At 40.9% G+C, this 14,317-nt stretch overlaps 1 protein-coding gene and 1 pseudogene across 1 annotated transcript in view; one reads left to right on the plus strand and one right to left on the minus strand.

The window, feature by feature from the left end:
• The first annotated feature begins 3,795 nt into the window (after positions 1-3,795).
• The window catches only part of BRDT (bromodomain testis associated), a 56,607-nt gene continuing 46,085 nt past the window's right edge, over positions 3,796-14,317 (plus strand). The window contains exons 1-3 of the mRNA XM_053590554.1: positions 3,796-3,984; positions 5,758-5,895; positions 9,561-9,687. Coding sequence (XP_053446529.1) covers positions 3,796-3,984; positions 5,758-5,895; positions 9,561-9,687 — 454 coding nt within the window. The remainder of the gene's footprint in view (positions 3,985-5,757; positions 5,896-9,560; positions 9,688-14,317) is intronic.
• LOC128586418 (L-lactate dehydrogenase A chain-like) lies at positions 9,791-13,423 on the minus strand (annotated as a pseudogene).

A 14,317-nucleotide genomic window follows, 5' to 3' on the forward strand; every position in this document is an offset into this window, starting at 1 on the left:
GGTACTGATTTCATTTCTTTTGGGTATATACCCATAATGGAACTACTGGATTGTTTGGTAGTTCTTTTTTTTTTTTGAGACAGCATCTCACTTTGTCACCCTTGATAGAGTGCTATGGCATCATAGCTCACAGCAACCTCAAACTCTTGGGCTTGAGCAATTCTCTTGCCGCAGCCTCCCAAGTAGCTGGGATTAAGGTGACCCTCCACAAGGCCAGGCTATTTTAGAGGTGGGATCTTGCTCTGGCTCAGCCAATCCACCTGCCTCACCTCCCATGTGCTGGTATTACAGGCATGAGCCATCGCACCCGGCTCTGGTAGTTACATTTAAAATTTTTTTAATCATAAAATATTTTTAATATATCTTTTAAGGATATAGACCTTTTTGTTGTTTGTTTTTGAGACGGAGTCTCACTATGTCACCCTGGGTAAAATGCCATGGCATCACAGCTCATAGCAACCTCAAACTCATAGGCTTAAGTGATTCTCTTGCCTCAGTCTCCCGGGTATCTGGGACTACAAGAGCCCGCCACAGCACCCAGCTATTTCTTTTTTTTTTTTTGTGGTTGTCACTGTTATTTAGCTGACCCGCGCTGGGTTCCAACCTGCCATCCTTGGTGTATGTGGCTGATGCCATAATCACTGTGCTACGGGTGCCGAGTCAGGATATAGACCTTTTTATAAATTCTTTTTCATTTCAGATTAATATAAGGGCACCATAATTAGTTTACATTGTTCGCATTTGTTAGGCAAAGTCCAAGTTGCAGTTGAGCCCTTTACCCAGAAGGTGAGCCATTTACCTGTACATTGTACCTGATAAATGAGAGCTTACCATGTCCCCTCCCCTTTCTTGCCTCCCCCCCTTCTTGAATTTAAATGTGTTTTTTTCTCTCGTATTTTTAATTTTTTGAGAAACCTACATGCTATTTTTTATAATGGCTGCATCAATTGGCACTCCTGCCAACAGTGTACAAGGGTTCCCTTTTATCCATACCCTTGCCAACACTTTTGTCTTTTTATAATAGCCATCTCAGCAGGTATGAGGTGCTATCTCATTTTTATTTATGTATTTATTATTTTTTTAGAGATAGTGTCTCACTTTGTCACCCAGGCTGGAGTGCAGTGGCATGATCACAGCTCTAACTCCTGGGCCTCAGCCTGCTGAATGGCTGGGACTATAGGCATACACTGCTAGGCATAGCTAAGTGTGGAATTTTTCTGTATGGATTGGGTCTCATTATGTTGCAAAAATTGTTTTCAAACTCTTTGGCCACCCAAAGTGCTGGAATTATAAGTGTGAACCTGCTCTTAATGACTTTTTAAAGTTCTGTTTCGTGTATTTATAATCTGAGGAGAAAAGCAGAATCATGAAATAAATTAAAAGATAATTAAGTGAATAGTGCTGCTATGAACATGGGCTTATAAATATCTCTAAGTTAATTCAATTATTTGTAGTGGTACACCAAATTTTTTTTTTTTTTTTTTTTGTGAGACAGTTTCACTATGTCATCCTCGGTAGAATGCTGTGGCGTCACAACTCACAGCAACTCCAACTCTTGGGCTTAAGCTATTCTCTTGCCTCAACCTCCCAGTAGCTGTGACTATAGGCACTCAACATAACGCCCAGCTATTTTTTTGTTGCAGTTGTTTAACAGGCCCAGGCGGGTTCAAACCTGCCGGACCTGGTCTTTTTGGCTGGCACCCTAACCACTGACCAAAGGAGACCAAGCCAAGTGGTACTCAGTCTTGTCTGCACATCAGAAGCACCAGGTAACCATTAAAAAAAAAAAAACCAACAGCACTGATTCTGAAGCCCTGTCTCTAGGCATTAGGAAATTTGTTTTTTTTTTTTTTTTTTTTTTTGTAGAGACAGAGTCTCACTGTACTGCCCTTGGGTAGAGTGCCGTGGCGTCACACGGCTCACAGCAACCTCCAACTCTTGGGCTTACGCGATTCTCTTGCCTCAGCTTCCCGAGCAGCTGGGACTACAGGCGCCCACCACAATGCCCGGCTATTTTTCTGTTGCAGTGTGGCCAGGGCTGGGTTTGAACCCGCCACCCTCAGCATATGGGGCCGGCGCCCTACTCACTGAGCCACAGGCGCCGCCCACATTAGGAAAATATTTAAAAAGATCCACAGGCCCTAATACCTATTAAGACAGCTACTATTTTTTTTTTTATTAAATCATAGCTGTGTACATTGATATGATCATGGGGCACCATACACTAGTTTCATAGACCGTTTGACACATTTTTATCACAATGGTTAACATAGCCTTCCTGGCATTTTCTTAATTATTGTGCTAAGACATTTACATTCCACATTTACTAAGTTTCGCATATAACCTTGTAAGATGCACCACAGGTGTAATCCCAACAATTCCCCTCCCTCTACCCACCTGCCCCCTCCCTCCCCTCCCTTTCCCCCTTCCCCCTAATTAAGACAGCTACTATTAAAACAAAACAAAACCAGAATAACTCTCAGCAAAGTTGTGGAGAAACTGAAACCCTTGTACACTGTTAGTGGGAATGTGAAATGGTATAGTTAGTCACTATAGAAAACAGGATGGGGTTCCTCTGAAAATTAGAGATATAATTGCCTTATAATCTAGCAATTTGTCTTCTGCACTCTGGATATATTTATCCAAAAGAATTGGATAAGTAGAGTCTTGAGATATTTGTAAGTCCATGTTCATAGCAGCCCTATTCACAATAACCAAGAGGAAGTAACATCAGAAGGAGAATGGGTAAAGAAAATGTGATGCCCACACAAATATTTTTTTTAATTATTTACATATTTTTATTTATTTTTTAAAGGCTAGTTAAGTGAAGCAGTGGAAGTAGAGAAGGAACAAAAGAATCTGTAGCTGATTGTGATTAACTAATTGTAAAAGAAAACACTGCACCTGGAACAACCCACAATAGAATATTATCTAGCTTTAAAAAGTAAGGAAATCCTGACATTCTGTTTTTCTTTCTTGTTAGTTGCATTGTAAAATAAATAATTTTATTTAAATTGCCTAAAGAATCTTTGATTTTGGCTTGGTGCCTGTAGCTCAGCAGCTAGGGCCCCAGCCTCATACACCAGAGCTGGCAGGTTCGAATCCATCCCAGGCCTGCCAAACAACAACAACTACAGCCAAAAAAATAGCTGGGCATTGTGGTGGGTGCCTGTAGTCCCAGCAACTTGGGAGGCTGAAGCAAGAGAATTGCTTAAGCCCAAGAGTTTGAGGTTGCTGTGAGCTATGATGCCATAGCACTCTACCCAGGGTGAAAGCTTGAGACTCTGTCTCAAAAAAAAAAAAAAAAAGAATCTTTTATTTTGCTTTTCTCCCTTTATCTACTTAACAATTGTAGAATACTTGAACACTAATATTATAGTATCATTAACTTTCCCTATCAATTCTTTTTACTAGGAATTCATAGACTTTTCCTGCTAAGTCCTCAATTTGTGTTTTTGAAAGGCTGAAAGACAGACTGAAATGGTGAAATAATTTAAAACATCCAAGACTAAGGCATACATAATGAAACAGCTTTTACTACTTGTATAGAAAAAGGTTCGTCTTTGTTTAAAAATTGATTCATTTATTATTTGACTTGTCTTTGTTTAAAAATTGATTCATTTATTATTTGACTTGTCCCTCTGCATGTGCTTTAACATCCAATATCTGTTACTCTTGAATAACACTTTGACTAGACAGCCATTTAAAGTGCTTCTAAGATACTCAGCTTTTCCTCTTTTTCAGGACATGTACTTGTAGATAACATTTGAATATCAGAATTTGAAGCAGTTAAGAATGTCTCTCTCAAGTCGACAAACAGCTATTGTTAACCCTCCTCCACCAGAATATATAAATACTAAGAAAAATGGGCGATTGACAAATCAACTGCAGTATCTACAAAAAGTAGTCCTAAAGGCTTTATGGAAGCATAGTTTTTCTTGGCCTTTTCAACATCCTGTGGATGCCGTGAAACTAAAGCTGCCTGTAAGTATGTCATCATTATGTTGGTTTAAAAAAAGATTCTGTAAATCTCTGTAAGAAATAAAGTAGCCTTTAGTATTATAAAGTATAATACTATATGTTTTTTTGTTTGTTTGTTTTTCCCATTTTTGGTGGGGACTCGGTTTAAACCCGCCACCTCCGGCATAAAGTCTCACTATGTTGCCCTCAGTAGAGTGCAGTAGAGTCACAGCTCACAGCAACCTCAAATTCCTGGGCTCAAGTGATTCTCTTGCCTCAGCCTCTTGCCTGTTGCTGGGACTACAGGCCCCCACCACAGTGCCCGGTTATTTTTTTGTTGTTGTTGTAGTTGTCATTGTTATTTCCGGGCCGATTTTGAACCCACCAGCCGTGGTATATGTGGCCAGTGCCCTAATCACTGAGCTATGGGCACCAAGCCTATAAAGTATATTCAATTTAATAATGTATACACAAAGCTGATTCATTTACTTATTTATTTTGAGACACAGTCTCACTTTGTCACCCTTGGTAGAGTGGGGTGGCATCATAGCTCACAGCAACCTAAAACTCTTGGGCTCAAGCAATCCTCTTGCCTCAGCCTCCTAAGTAGCTGGGACTATAGGCACCCGCCACAATGCCTTGCTATTTTTAGAGATGCGGGTCTCGCTCTTGCTTAGGCTGGTCTCAAACCTGTGAACTTAGACAGTCCACCTGCTTTGGCCTTCCAGAGTGCTGTGACTATAGGCGTGAGCCACTGTGCCTGGCACAATGCTGATTTATTTATCACTACTAAAGACTATCCCAATGAGTATTCCCTCCCCCCCCCCCCAAAAAAAAAACCCAACAAACTTATTTTTCTCAGCATGGTCATTCTTATTTCAACAGTTTGAGATAAATTATAGTACATGTTTTCTTGTTATAGATAGAATTTGTCACTAGACCTTTTGATTCAGGGTTTTCATGAATATCATCTTTTCTCTAAAGCAGCGGTTCTCAACCTGTGGGTCGTGACCCCACCCTTTTTTTTTTTTTTTTTGTAGAGACAGAGTCTCACTTTATGGCCCTTGGTAGAGTGCCTTGGCATCACACAGCTCACGGCAACCTCCAACTCCTGGGCTTAAGGAATTCTCTTGCCTCAGCCTCCTGAGTAGCTGGGACTACAGGCGCCGCCACAACGCCCGGCTATTTTTTTTTTGGTTGCAGTTCAGCCGGGGCCGGGTTTGAACCTGCCACCCTTGGTATATGGGGCCGGCGCCTTACCGACTGAGCCACAGGTGCCGCCCGCGACCCCTTTTTAACAATGAAAATACATTGCAGCATTAGGAAGGTTGAGAACCACTGCTCTAAAGTTTCTTTTGATACTCACTGGCAGACTCAGTTCTGTCACGTACAGAATTCAAATTTAGGTGTTATGTTAGGAAATTTTAGCCATTTGGAAATGGAATGCTTGAGTAATTTGTAAATAGCTAGTAAACCATGAAGCTGGAATTTTACTCTGGATTTGTCTGGTAGAGTCTATAAGGGCTAGTTTCTTTTTCGTATGCCTGTCACTTATTTTCCAGGATAACTCTATTTATCTTTGTTAATCTTCACTGGATTTTTTTCTCCCTGAAAAATAATTCCGTGGCAATCAGTTTTGTTTTTCATTACTAAAGGTTCTGGTTTCTAGGATATGGCTTTGTAAAGATAATCAGCTGTCCTGTAGTAACAGGTGTAGAGTTTGTTAAATTTCTTTGTGTACCAGTACTTGTAGTGTATTAATTCTTACTAACATTTAGATTTTCTTCAAAACCATAGGATTATTATACCATTATACAAAACCCAATGGATTTAAATACAATTAAGAAGCGCTTGGAGAATAAATATTATGTGAAGGCTTCAGAATGTATAGAAGACTTGAATACAATGTTCTCAAATTGCTATTTATACAACAAGGTATGCAAGCCTTATGTTATACCCATTAATTCTTTGCTGTTACATATAGGAAATTTTATAGGTAGTAAACCATGAAGTGGTTTACTTTGTATAGCTAGTAAAACCACTTCATGGTTTGCTAGCTTCATAGTTTGCTAGCTATAAAATTATGTACTAATTTCAAATTTTAAGTCTTGGGTTGGGATAGTTTACATATTTTTAAGGAAAAGTTTTGTTCGGTGAATTTCCTAATTTTCACACATTCATATTTGTTCAGTCTATTTGCTATAATATCTTTGCCTGAATTGCTATAATATTTATGGTTTTTAAAAACTGAAATACCGGGCGGCGCCTGTGGCTCAGTGAGTAGGGTGCCGGCCCCATATGCCGAGGGTGGCGGGTTCAAACCCAGCCCCGGCCAAACTGCAACAAAAAAATAGCCAGGCGTTGTGGCAGGTGCCTGTAGTCCCAGCTGCTTGGGAGGCTGAGGCAAGAGAATCGCGTAAGCCCAAGAGTTAGAGGTTGCTGTGAGCCGTGTGACGCCATGGCACTCTACCCAAGGGCAGTACAGTGAGACAATGTCTCTAAAAAAAAAAACAAAAAAAAAAACTGAAATACCAACGATAGCTGGTTTCTGTGAGTAAAGTATTTCAGAATGTCCCAGAAATGCATTCCTGTCATTTTAGGCATAGGATAAGTGAAATATCTTATTTCATATACACTTGTCTTGGTTAAAATTTCACAGTATGGATCCCTGGCCATAACCTAAGAAGCTAAACAAATTGGGTACTTCCAGACTTCACAACAAGTTGATTTGAAGATCACACATTATTTGCTGTATTCCAGCAGTAGTACTTGCATTTGTGTGTTATGTTTCTAGTGTTTGTTTAGAGACAGGGTTTAGCTCTGTCCCTGAGGCTAGAGTGTGGTTCATGATTATAGGTCACTGGAACCTCAAATTCCTGGGCTCAAGAAGTCCTCCCACCTCAGCCTCCCTGAGTAGCTGAGACTACAGTTGCCTGCCACTATGCCCTGCCAACTTTTTTCTTTTTCTTTTAGAGACAGAGTCTTAGTTATCCTGGGGTTGGGGGCCATGGCATCACAGCTCTCAGCAAGCTCACACTCTTGGGCTCAAGTGATTCTCTTGCTTCAGCCTTCCAAGTAGCTGGGACTACAGGTGCCCACCATGATGCCTGGCTATTTTTTAGAGACAGGGTCTCACTCTTGCTCAGGCTGGTCTTGAACTCTGAACTCAAGCAATCCACCTGCCTTGGCCTCCCAGTGTGCTAGGCCTACAGGCGTGAACCACCGTGCCTGGCCACCTGGGCTACTCTTAAACTCCTGGCTTGAAGCAACCCTTCCCTCTTGGCCTCCCAAAGTGCTGAGATTACAGGCTTGAGCCACCATGCCCAGCCTCCTGGGCATTTGTGTTAATGCATTAGCCTGTACGATGCGTGTGTGGACCATTTGAACTGAATCTTCATGTTTGCTCTCACTCATAAAATTGGGTTTGTATATTTGGTTTTTCTTCCATATAGTATGCCTATTTTTTTCTTCATTTTGATTACTGTGTTTTCTCAAAATAATTGCCATGACATTCTATGCATTTTTTCATTCTTGTAAACCATTTTCCACTCATTGTCTTCGAGTGCTGTAAGCTCACTTTCATAGGCACGAATACCTTCTTCCTGGCAGTATTCCTATTTTTAAACATGTAGTATTGTATCCTTTTTAAGCTGTTCTAGAGTATTTAAATGTTTTAAAGTTTATACTTCATGTAAATATGAGGAATCTAAGTATCTGGAATTTAGTTTATTCAAAATGACTAGTACACTGAAATGTAATAGAAATTTTGACCTGGTTCTCAAGGTAAGTATCAATGTCATCTTATATGTATAAAAGATTTAAAACTATTAGCTACTGTGAATTTTTAAATTTTTTTTACTTTTAAAAGACAGGTTCTTACTATGTTGCCCAGGCTGGACTCCAATTCTTGGGTTCAAGCAATTCTCCTACCTCAGCCACCTCATTAGCTGGGACTATAGGTGTGCACCACTGCATCTGACTCCAGTGTGAATTTTAAAAAATCAGTACCAGTGATAATAAGTAGCATTGGCAATTTCAATTTAATTTAACAACAATTCCAAAGAGACATTTCACAGTTCACATTTTAAAATGAAGTTCAATTTTTCTGAGCTCTCTCGCTTAGGCTGTTGCTTTTACTTCATTTTTTTTCTCAGTAGTGAAGTAAAGCAAGAGAAAAGACTTCTGGGCAGGTAATTAAGATTTAAAAATTGAGTCAATGTTATAATGTCATTTTTTTTTTTTTTTTCTTTTTGGCCGGGGCTGGGTTTGAACCCACCACCTCCGGCATATGGGACCGGCGCCCTACCCGCTGAGCCACAGGTGCCGCCCTATAATGTCATTTTTTAAAAAAATTTTTATACCTGTGCTGTAAACATGTCGTTTTATTGATTAGTTAATTAAAAACTGAAATGCTTCCAGTCAAACCATCAAATACTTTGCACAGCCATGAGTAAGTTTTGTTATAACCCATTCATGAAATAGAAAATTTTATTTATTTAGTTGTTTTTTTTGAGACAGGAGTCATACTTTGTTGCCCTTGGTAGAGTGCCATGGCATCACAGCTCATAGCAACCTCCAACTCTTGGGCTCAAGTGATTCTTTTGCTTCAGCCTCCCGAGTAGCTGGGACTACAGGCACCTGCCACAACGCCCGGGTATTTTTAGAGACAAGGTCTTGCTCTTGTTCCCGCTTGTCTCAAAACTGTAAGCTTAGGCAATCGACCTGCCTCAGCTTCCTAGAGTGCTAGGATTACAAGTGTGAAGAAAATTTAATTTCTAATACCTTTTTGTATTAGTATAATTGGTTGGATTATAATTCTCTTGAGCTCAGAGAGGCATTCTGGGTCCTTTTTAGAAGTCAAAGTGGGTAGATGCTAGAATGTAAAATGTGGGCTGCTTAGGCCAGGTGCAGTGTCTCACACCTGTAATCCTAGCACTCTGGGAGGCCGAGGCAGGTGGATTGCTTGAGGCCAGCCTGAGGAAGTATGAGACCTTCTCTCTAAAAACAGCCGAGCATTGTGGCGGGCACCTGTAGTTCCAGCTACTTGGAAGGCTGAGGCAAGAGAATCACTTGAGCCCAAGAGTTTGAGGTTGCTGTGAGCCTTGATGCCATGGCACTCTACCCAGGGTGACAGAGTGAGACTGTGTCTCCAGGAAAAAAAAAAAAGTGAGCTGCTTCACTATTTTCTAAATTTAATTTAGAAGAGGTAAGTACTGTCTAGGAGTACTATGTCACTGCCCTCAATAAGGTGGCCTGAATTTTAAAAATTCAGTACAGTGATCGTACAATGGGTATCTTTTTTTTTTTTGAGACAGAGTCTCATTATGTTGCCCTTGGTAGAGTGGCATGGAGTCACAGCTCACAGAAACCTCAAACTCTTAGGCTTGAGTGATTCATTTGCCTCAGCCTCCCAAGTAGCTGGGACTGCAGGTGCTCACTACAATGCCTGGCTATTTTTTTGTTGCAGTTGACGTTGTTTAGTAGGCCCAGGCCAGGTTCGAACCACCGACCTCCGTGTATGTGGCTGGTGCCCTATCCACTAAGCTACAGACGCCGCACTACAAGGTGTATCTTTATGGCGTATTCAATTTGTTTTCTAGCCTGGAGATGACATCGTTCTTATGGCACAAGCTCTAGAGAAGTTGTTCATCCAAAAATTGTCTCAGATGCCACAAGAAGAACAAGTTGTGGGTGGTAAGGAAAGAATAAAGAAAAGTAAACTAGGAGGTAAATAGTTTATGTTCTCTCTCTTTCTCTCTTTCGCGCGTGTACTCTCTCTCTCACGCATGTGTATAATGACTGGAAGTAAATATAAAATCCCTCTAAGGGGTCAGCCATCCAGAAGTCCTTCTTTATCCTATTGGTACAAATTTCCATTTAGACAGTCTGCTAAATCTCGACCACAAGGGTATCACGGAAGAATAAGTAGGATTGCCTGGCTTATGGCATCCTTGGAGCCAAGTTTTTTAGCTTAGTGTCATTCACATAGTAGGGACCCAGTTAATTATAGTTATCACTATTTTCTGTGGATGTTGTATCTGTGCCATAATAATAAGAAGAAATCACCTAGCTGAGAATGAAATGTCACCACTGAATCTGAATATTGTCTTTTTTTTTTTTTTTTTTTTTTTTGGCCGGGGCTGGGTTTGAACCTGCCACCTTTGGTATACGGGACCGGCGCTCTACCCCTTTGAGCCACAGGCGCTGCCCCTGAATATTGTCTTTTTCTCAACTCACAAAAAGCTTTAGAACTGTGGTTCTCAAACTTCCTAATGCTGTGAACCTTTAATACAGTCCAAAGGGGTTGCAACTGACAGGTTGAGAACCAACCACTGCTTTAGAAGGAAACATCATCATTTAAATACGGAGTTACAATATTAATCTTAAGTGTTTAATATTATTTATTGTAGAGGTTAACCAAGAATGTCATAAATGTTGGTTTAGCTTCATATCACTTAAGCTCTGTATCTTTGTTGATTAATCATTCCATGTTCATTTCCTTCTCTATAATATCAGGAAAATATTTATTTTTCATGATTATAAATGTTTATAAAGTATACAGTTAAGTAGTACATAGGAGGTTTGTAGTGGGTTCATGGTGGAGGTTTTTATTGATAGTAATATGTACTTTTTCTTTATTTTTAATATATAGGTCATGACTTACAGTTTGTTTCAACAAAATCTGTAAGACATTCAATGATTATTAAAGTTTTTATTTTATTATTTTGGAAAAGGTTAATCTTAAGTCTGACATTATAAGAGCTAGGCTTCTACAAGACTCCTAAAAAATATCCTGTGGATACAGCTCACGCCTATAATCCTAGTACTCTGGGAGGCCACAGAGCTTGAGCTTACAGGTTCAAGACCAGCCTGAGCAAGAGCGAGACCCCCGCCTCTGGTTTTTTTTTTTTGTTTTTTTTAAGAGACAGTCTCACTTGGTAGAGTGCAGTGGTGTCACGGTTCACAGCAACCTCCAATTCCTGGGCTTAGGCAGTTCTCTTGCCTCAGCCTCCTGAATAGCTGAGACTATAGGCGCCCACCACAACACCCGGCCATTATTTTGTTGCAGTTTGGCCAGGGCCAGGTTCGAACCCGCCACCCTCGGTATATGGGGCTGGCACCCTACCCACTGAGCCACAGGCCACCCAAGATCCTGCCTCTAAAAATAGCTGGGCATTATAGCGGGCACCTCTAGTCCCAGCTATTTGGGAGGCTGAGGCAAGAAAATTGCTTAAGCCCAAGAGTTAGAGGTTGCTGTGAGCTGTGATGCCATAGCACTCTACTGAGGGTGACATAGTGAGACTCTGTCTCAAAAAAAAAAAAAATTCCATTTCTCAGACTGATACCTGGGGGATTCTTTTCTTTTTTTTCCACTGTTCAAGATTTATGAGGTGGTTTAGTTGGTATGACATTTGGATAGTAGCTTACATTGTTTACATGTAGATCTTCCTTTTTACATTATATGGCAGTGTACACTACTCATATGTATAGTACACAAAATAAGAACCTTTAAAACAGTTATGCACAGGACATGCAATGTTGGATTTATACATTGGATTCCAGGATATGACTGATTGAGAAAAGGCTGGACTAGACATGTTGAGTGAAGGAACCAGAAGTCATATAACAGCAGTAAACACACATCTGGGTTGAAGAGCAACTGCAGCGTGTCCCGCATGGGCAGTGGTGCCTCAGCAGTGGTGGAACTGTTTTACCCTAATCCGTTTAGGACTACATAGGATAAAGTCCATCCAGTATCAGGATACAGCTGTAGGGTTTTACAAACCATTCCCATTTTTAACTTTAGGACAATTATGTTTTTCATGGCCATCTTAATATAACTATTTTAATTGCACATCAGATAAAAGGACCACGTGTACAACTTCCAAATAAAATCCTGTTGTAGCCTAGACAGTGAAGCAGCAGTATGACAGTAGAAGGCTTTAAACTGCAGCTGGTTTGGATCCCCTAAAGTATATCTACACTCTTCTTCTCTTTTTTTTCTTTTCTTTTTTGAGACAGAGCCTCAAACTGTCACCCTGAGTAGAGTGCTGTGGCATCACAGCTCACAGCAGCCTCCAACTCCTAGGTTCAAGCGATTCTCCCACCTCCATCTCCCAAATAGCTGGGACTTCAGGCGCTCGCCACAATGCCTGGCTATTTTTTGGTTGCAGCCGTCATTGTTGTTTGACAGGCCTGGGCTGGATTTGAACCTGCCAGCTCAGGTATATATAAGTGGCTTAGCCACTTGAGCCACAGGTGCTGAGCCTGCACTCTTTTTGAAACAGCCCTCTTCCTCAGGAGTTAGAGTCACCTTCACAAGGTCTAAAATTCCATTCTGTCCCAAGATGCAAGGAACACTAAGGAAGACATCATCTTTTATTCCATGGAGACCCTTGATCATGGTGGAAACTGGATGCACATGCCTGAGATTCTTTATCGTGCTTTCTGCCAAATTTGCCACAGAGAGTCCAGTGGCCCAGGAGCTGTAGCCTTTCACTTTGATCACTTCATAAGCACTCTGAACCACCTGCTTGTGAACCTCTTTCCATTGCTCCTTATCCTTATCGGTGCCTAAATCTGGGTGTAGATTCTTTTTTTATTTTATTTTTTTAATTTCAGCTTGCTTGTTCATTCTTCTTCATTTGAAGTACTCTTTTTTTTTGTTCATTTTCTTCTTCCTCTGGCGATGTTCTTGATGTTAGTAGAGACGGGGTCTTACTCTGGCTCACTGCTGCTCATACTGGTCTCGAACCTCTGAGCTCAGGCAATCCACCTGCCTCGGCCTCCCACAGCACTGGGACTACAGGCGTGAGCCACCACACCCAGCCTGGGTGTAGATTCTTTAGGAAGACACCAGCAACATTCAGTCCACTCCACACAGGCACACTAGAGTCTCCCTGCTCCCTAGGGACCCATCTGTGACAGCTTAATGGGTGAACTCCCAGCCTCTCCCCCATCAGGTGATGAAACTGGGCTGAGTCTAAATTATAACCACTTCCAATGACACGGTTTTTGAGAAAGCCACTTATCTTCCAAGACACATAGATCAAGATATCCACTGGATTTGAAACAACAGGCAACTTGCAATTTGGGCTGTATTTTGCATTTGAACTTAAAGATGTTAACGTTTCACTGGACCAAATTAAGACGTTCTCCCTTCTGCTGGCATACCTCTGCTGTGATAATAACCAGCTTGGATTTGCAGTCACATTGTAGTTTTTGTTAGAGACAATTTTTGGTATTCTAAGGAAAAGGCTGCCATGTTGGAGATCCATCATCTCTCCCTTCAATATGTCTTCAGTGACAACAAGACCAAAGCTCATCTGCCAAGTCCTTCGTTAAGATACTGATGGCACAGGCCATGCCAACAGCCCCAACCCCACTAACTGTAATCTTATTTTGGGGAGGTCTACTCTTCCTTTAGAACATTAAGAATCAGCTGATCCTTGAGAGTTGCCATACTGCACTTGGAACCAAAAGGAATCAGGACTGCAAGTTGGGCAAATGTCGGGGGTACCCAGGGACCATGTCAGGACTCAGCTGCAGCGACTCCAACTCCCCTTGGGGAATTCTGAGCCATTGAATTGAATGATAAAATGAGTGTTTACAGAAAAAGAGAAAAATCAGTGCTTATAAGAAACCTTCCTTTACGCATTTCCTTCTTCCTGCCCCTGTTCTGTCTCTCTGCTTTCTTCCTGTACACCCAGGTACTCATCTCAGTAAAGGTTCCAGCTTTAGTGCACCACCAAAAATGTTTTTATCAGTCAGGGTCACTTATCATGTTACAAAATTTAATTAATATTGTTCTATTCTCATGTGATGTGACCTCTGCTGGTAGTTGCTGTAGACGGCTGTGTGTCTTTTCTTGACATACCTTTATTTCTTGGTGCATGCATTAGTTATGTGGGCTTACTTCCTGTTATATAATCTTGGCCATATCATCATTTTCTACTCAATGTCCCTAAATTATATATTTTTTTGTTTTTGTTTTTGCTTTTGCTTTTTTTAGGGCTTGATATTAGATACTCTTTTACTGGGTGAAGTGGTTCACATCTGTAATCCCAGCACTCTGAGAGGCTGAGGCAGGAGGATTGTTTGAGCTCAGGAGTTTAAGACTAACCTGAACAAGAGAAAGACCCCAACTCTACTGAAAATGAAAAAAATGAGCTGGGTGTTGGGATGCATGCCTATGGTCGCAACTGCTTGGGTGGCTGAAGCAAGAGGATTGCTTGAGCCCAAGAGTTTGAAGTTACTATGAATTATGACACCAAGACACTCTAGCCTGGGCAACAGAGTGAAATTCATTATTTTATTTTATCTATTTCATTTTATTTATTTATTTTTTTTTTTAGAG

Source organism: Nycticebus coucang, chromosome 5 (genome assembly GCF_027406575.1).
Source record: "Nycticebus coucang isolate mNycCou1 chromosome 5, mNycCou1.pri, whole genome shotgun sequence".
In the NCBI taxonomy this organism is placed as follows: domain Eukaryota; kingdom Metazoa; phylum Chordata; class Mammalia; order Primates; family Lorisidae; genus Nycticebus; species Nycticebus coucang.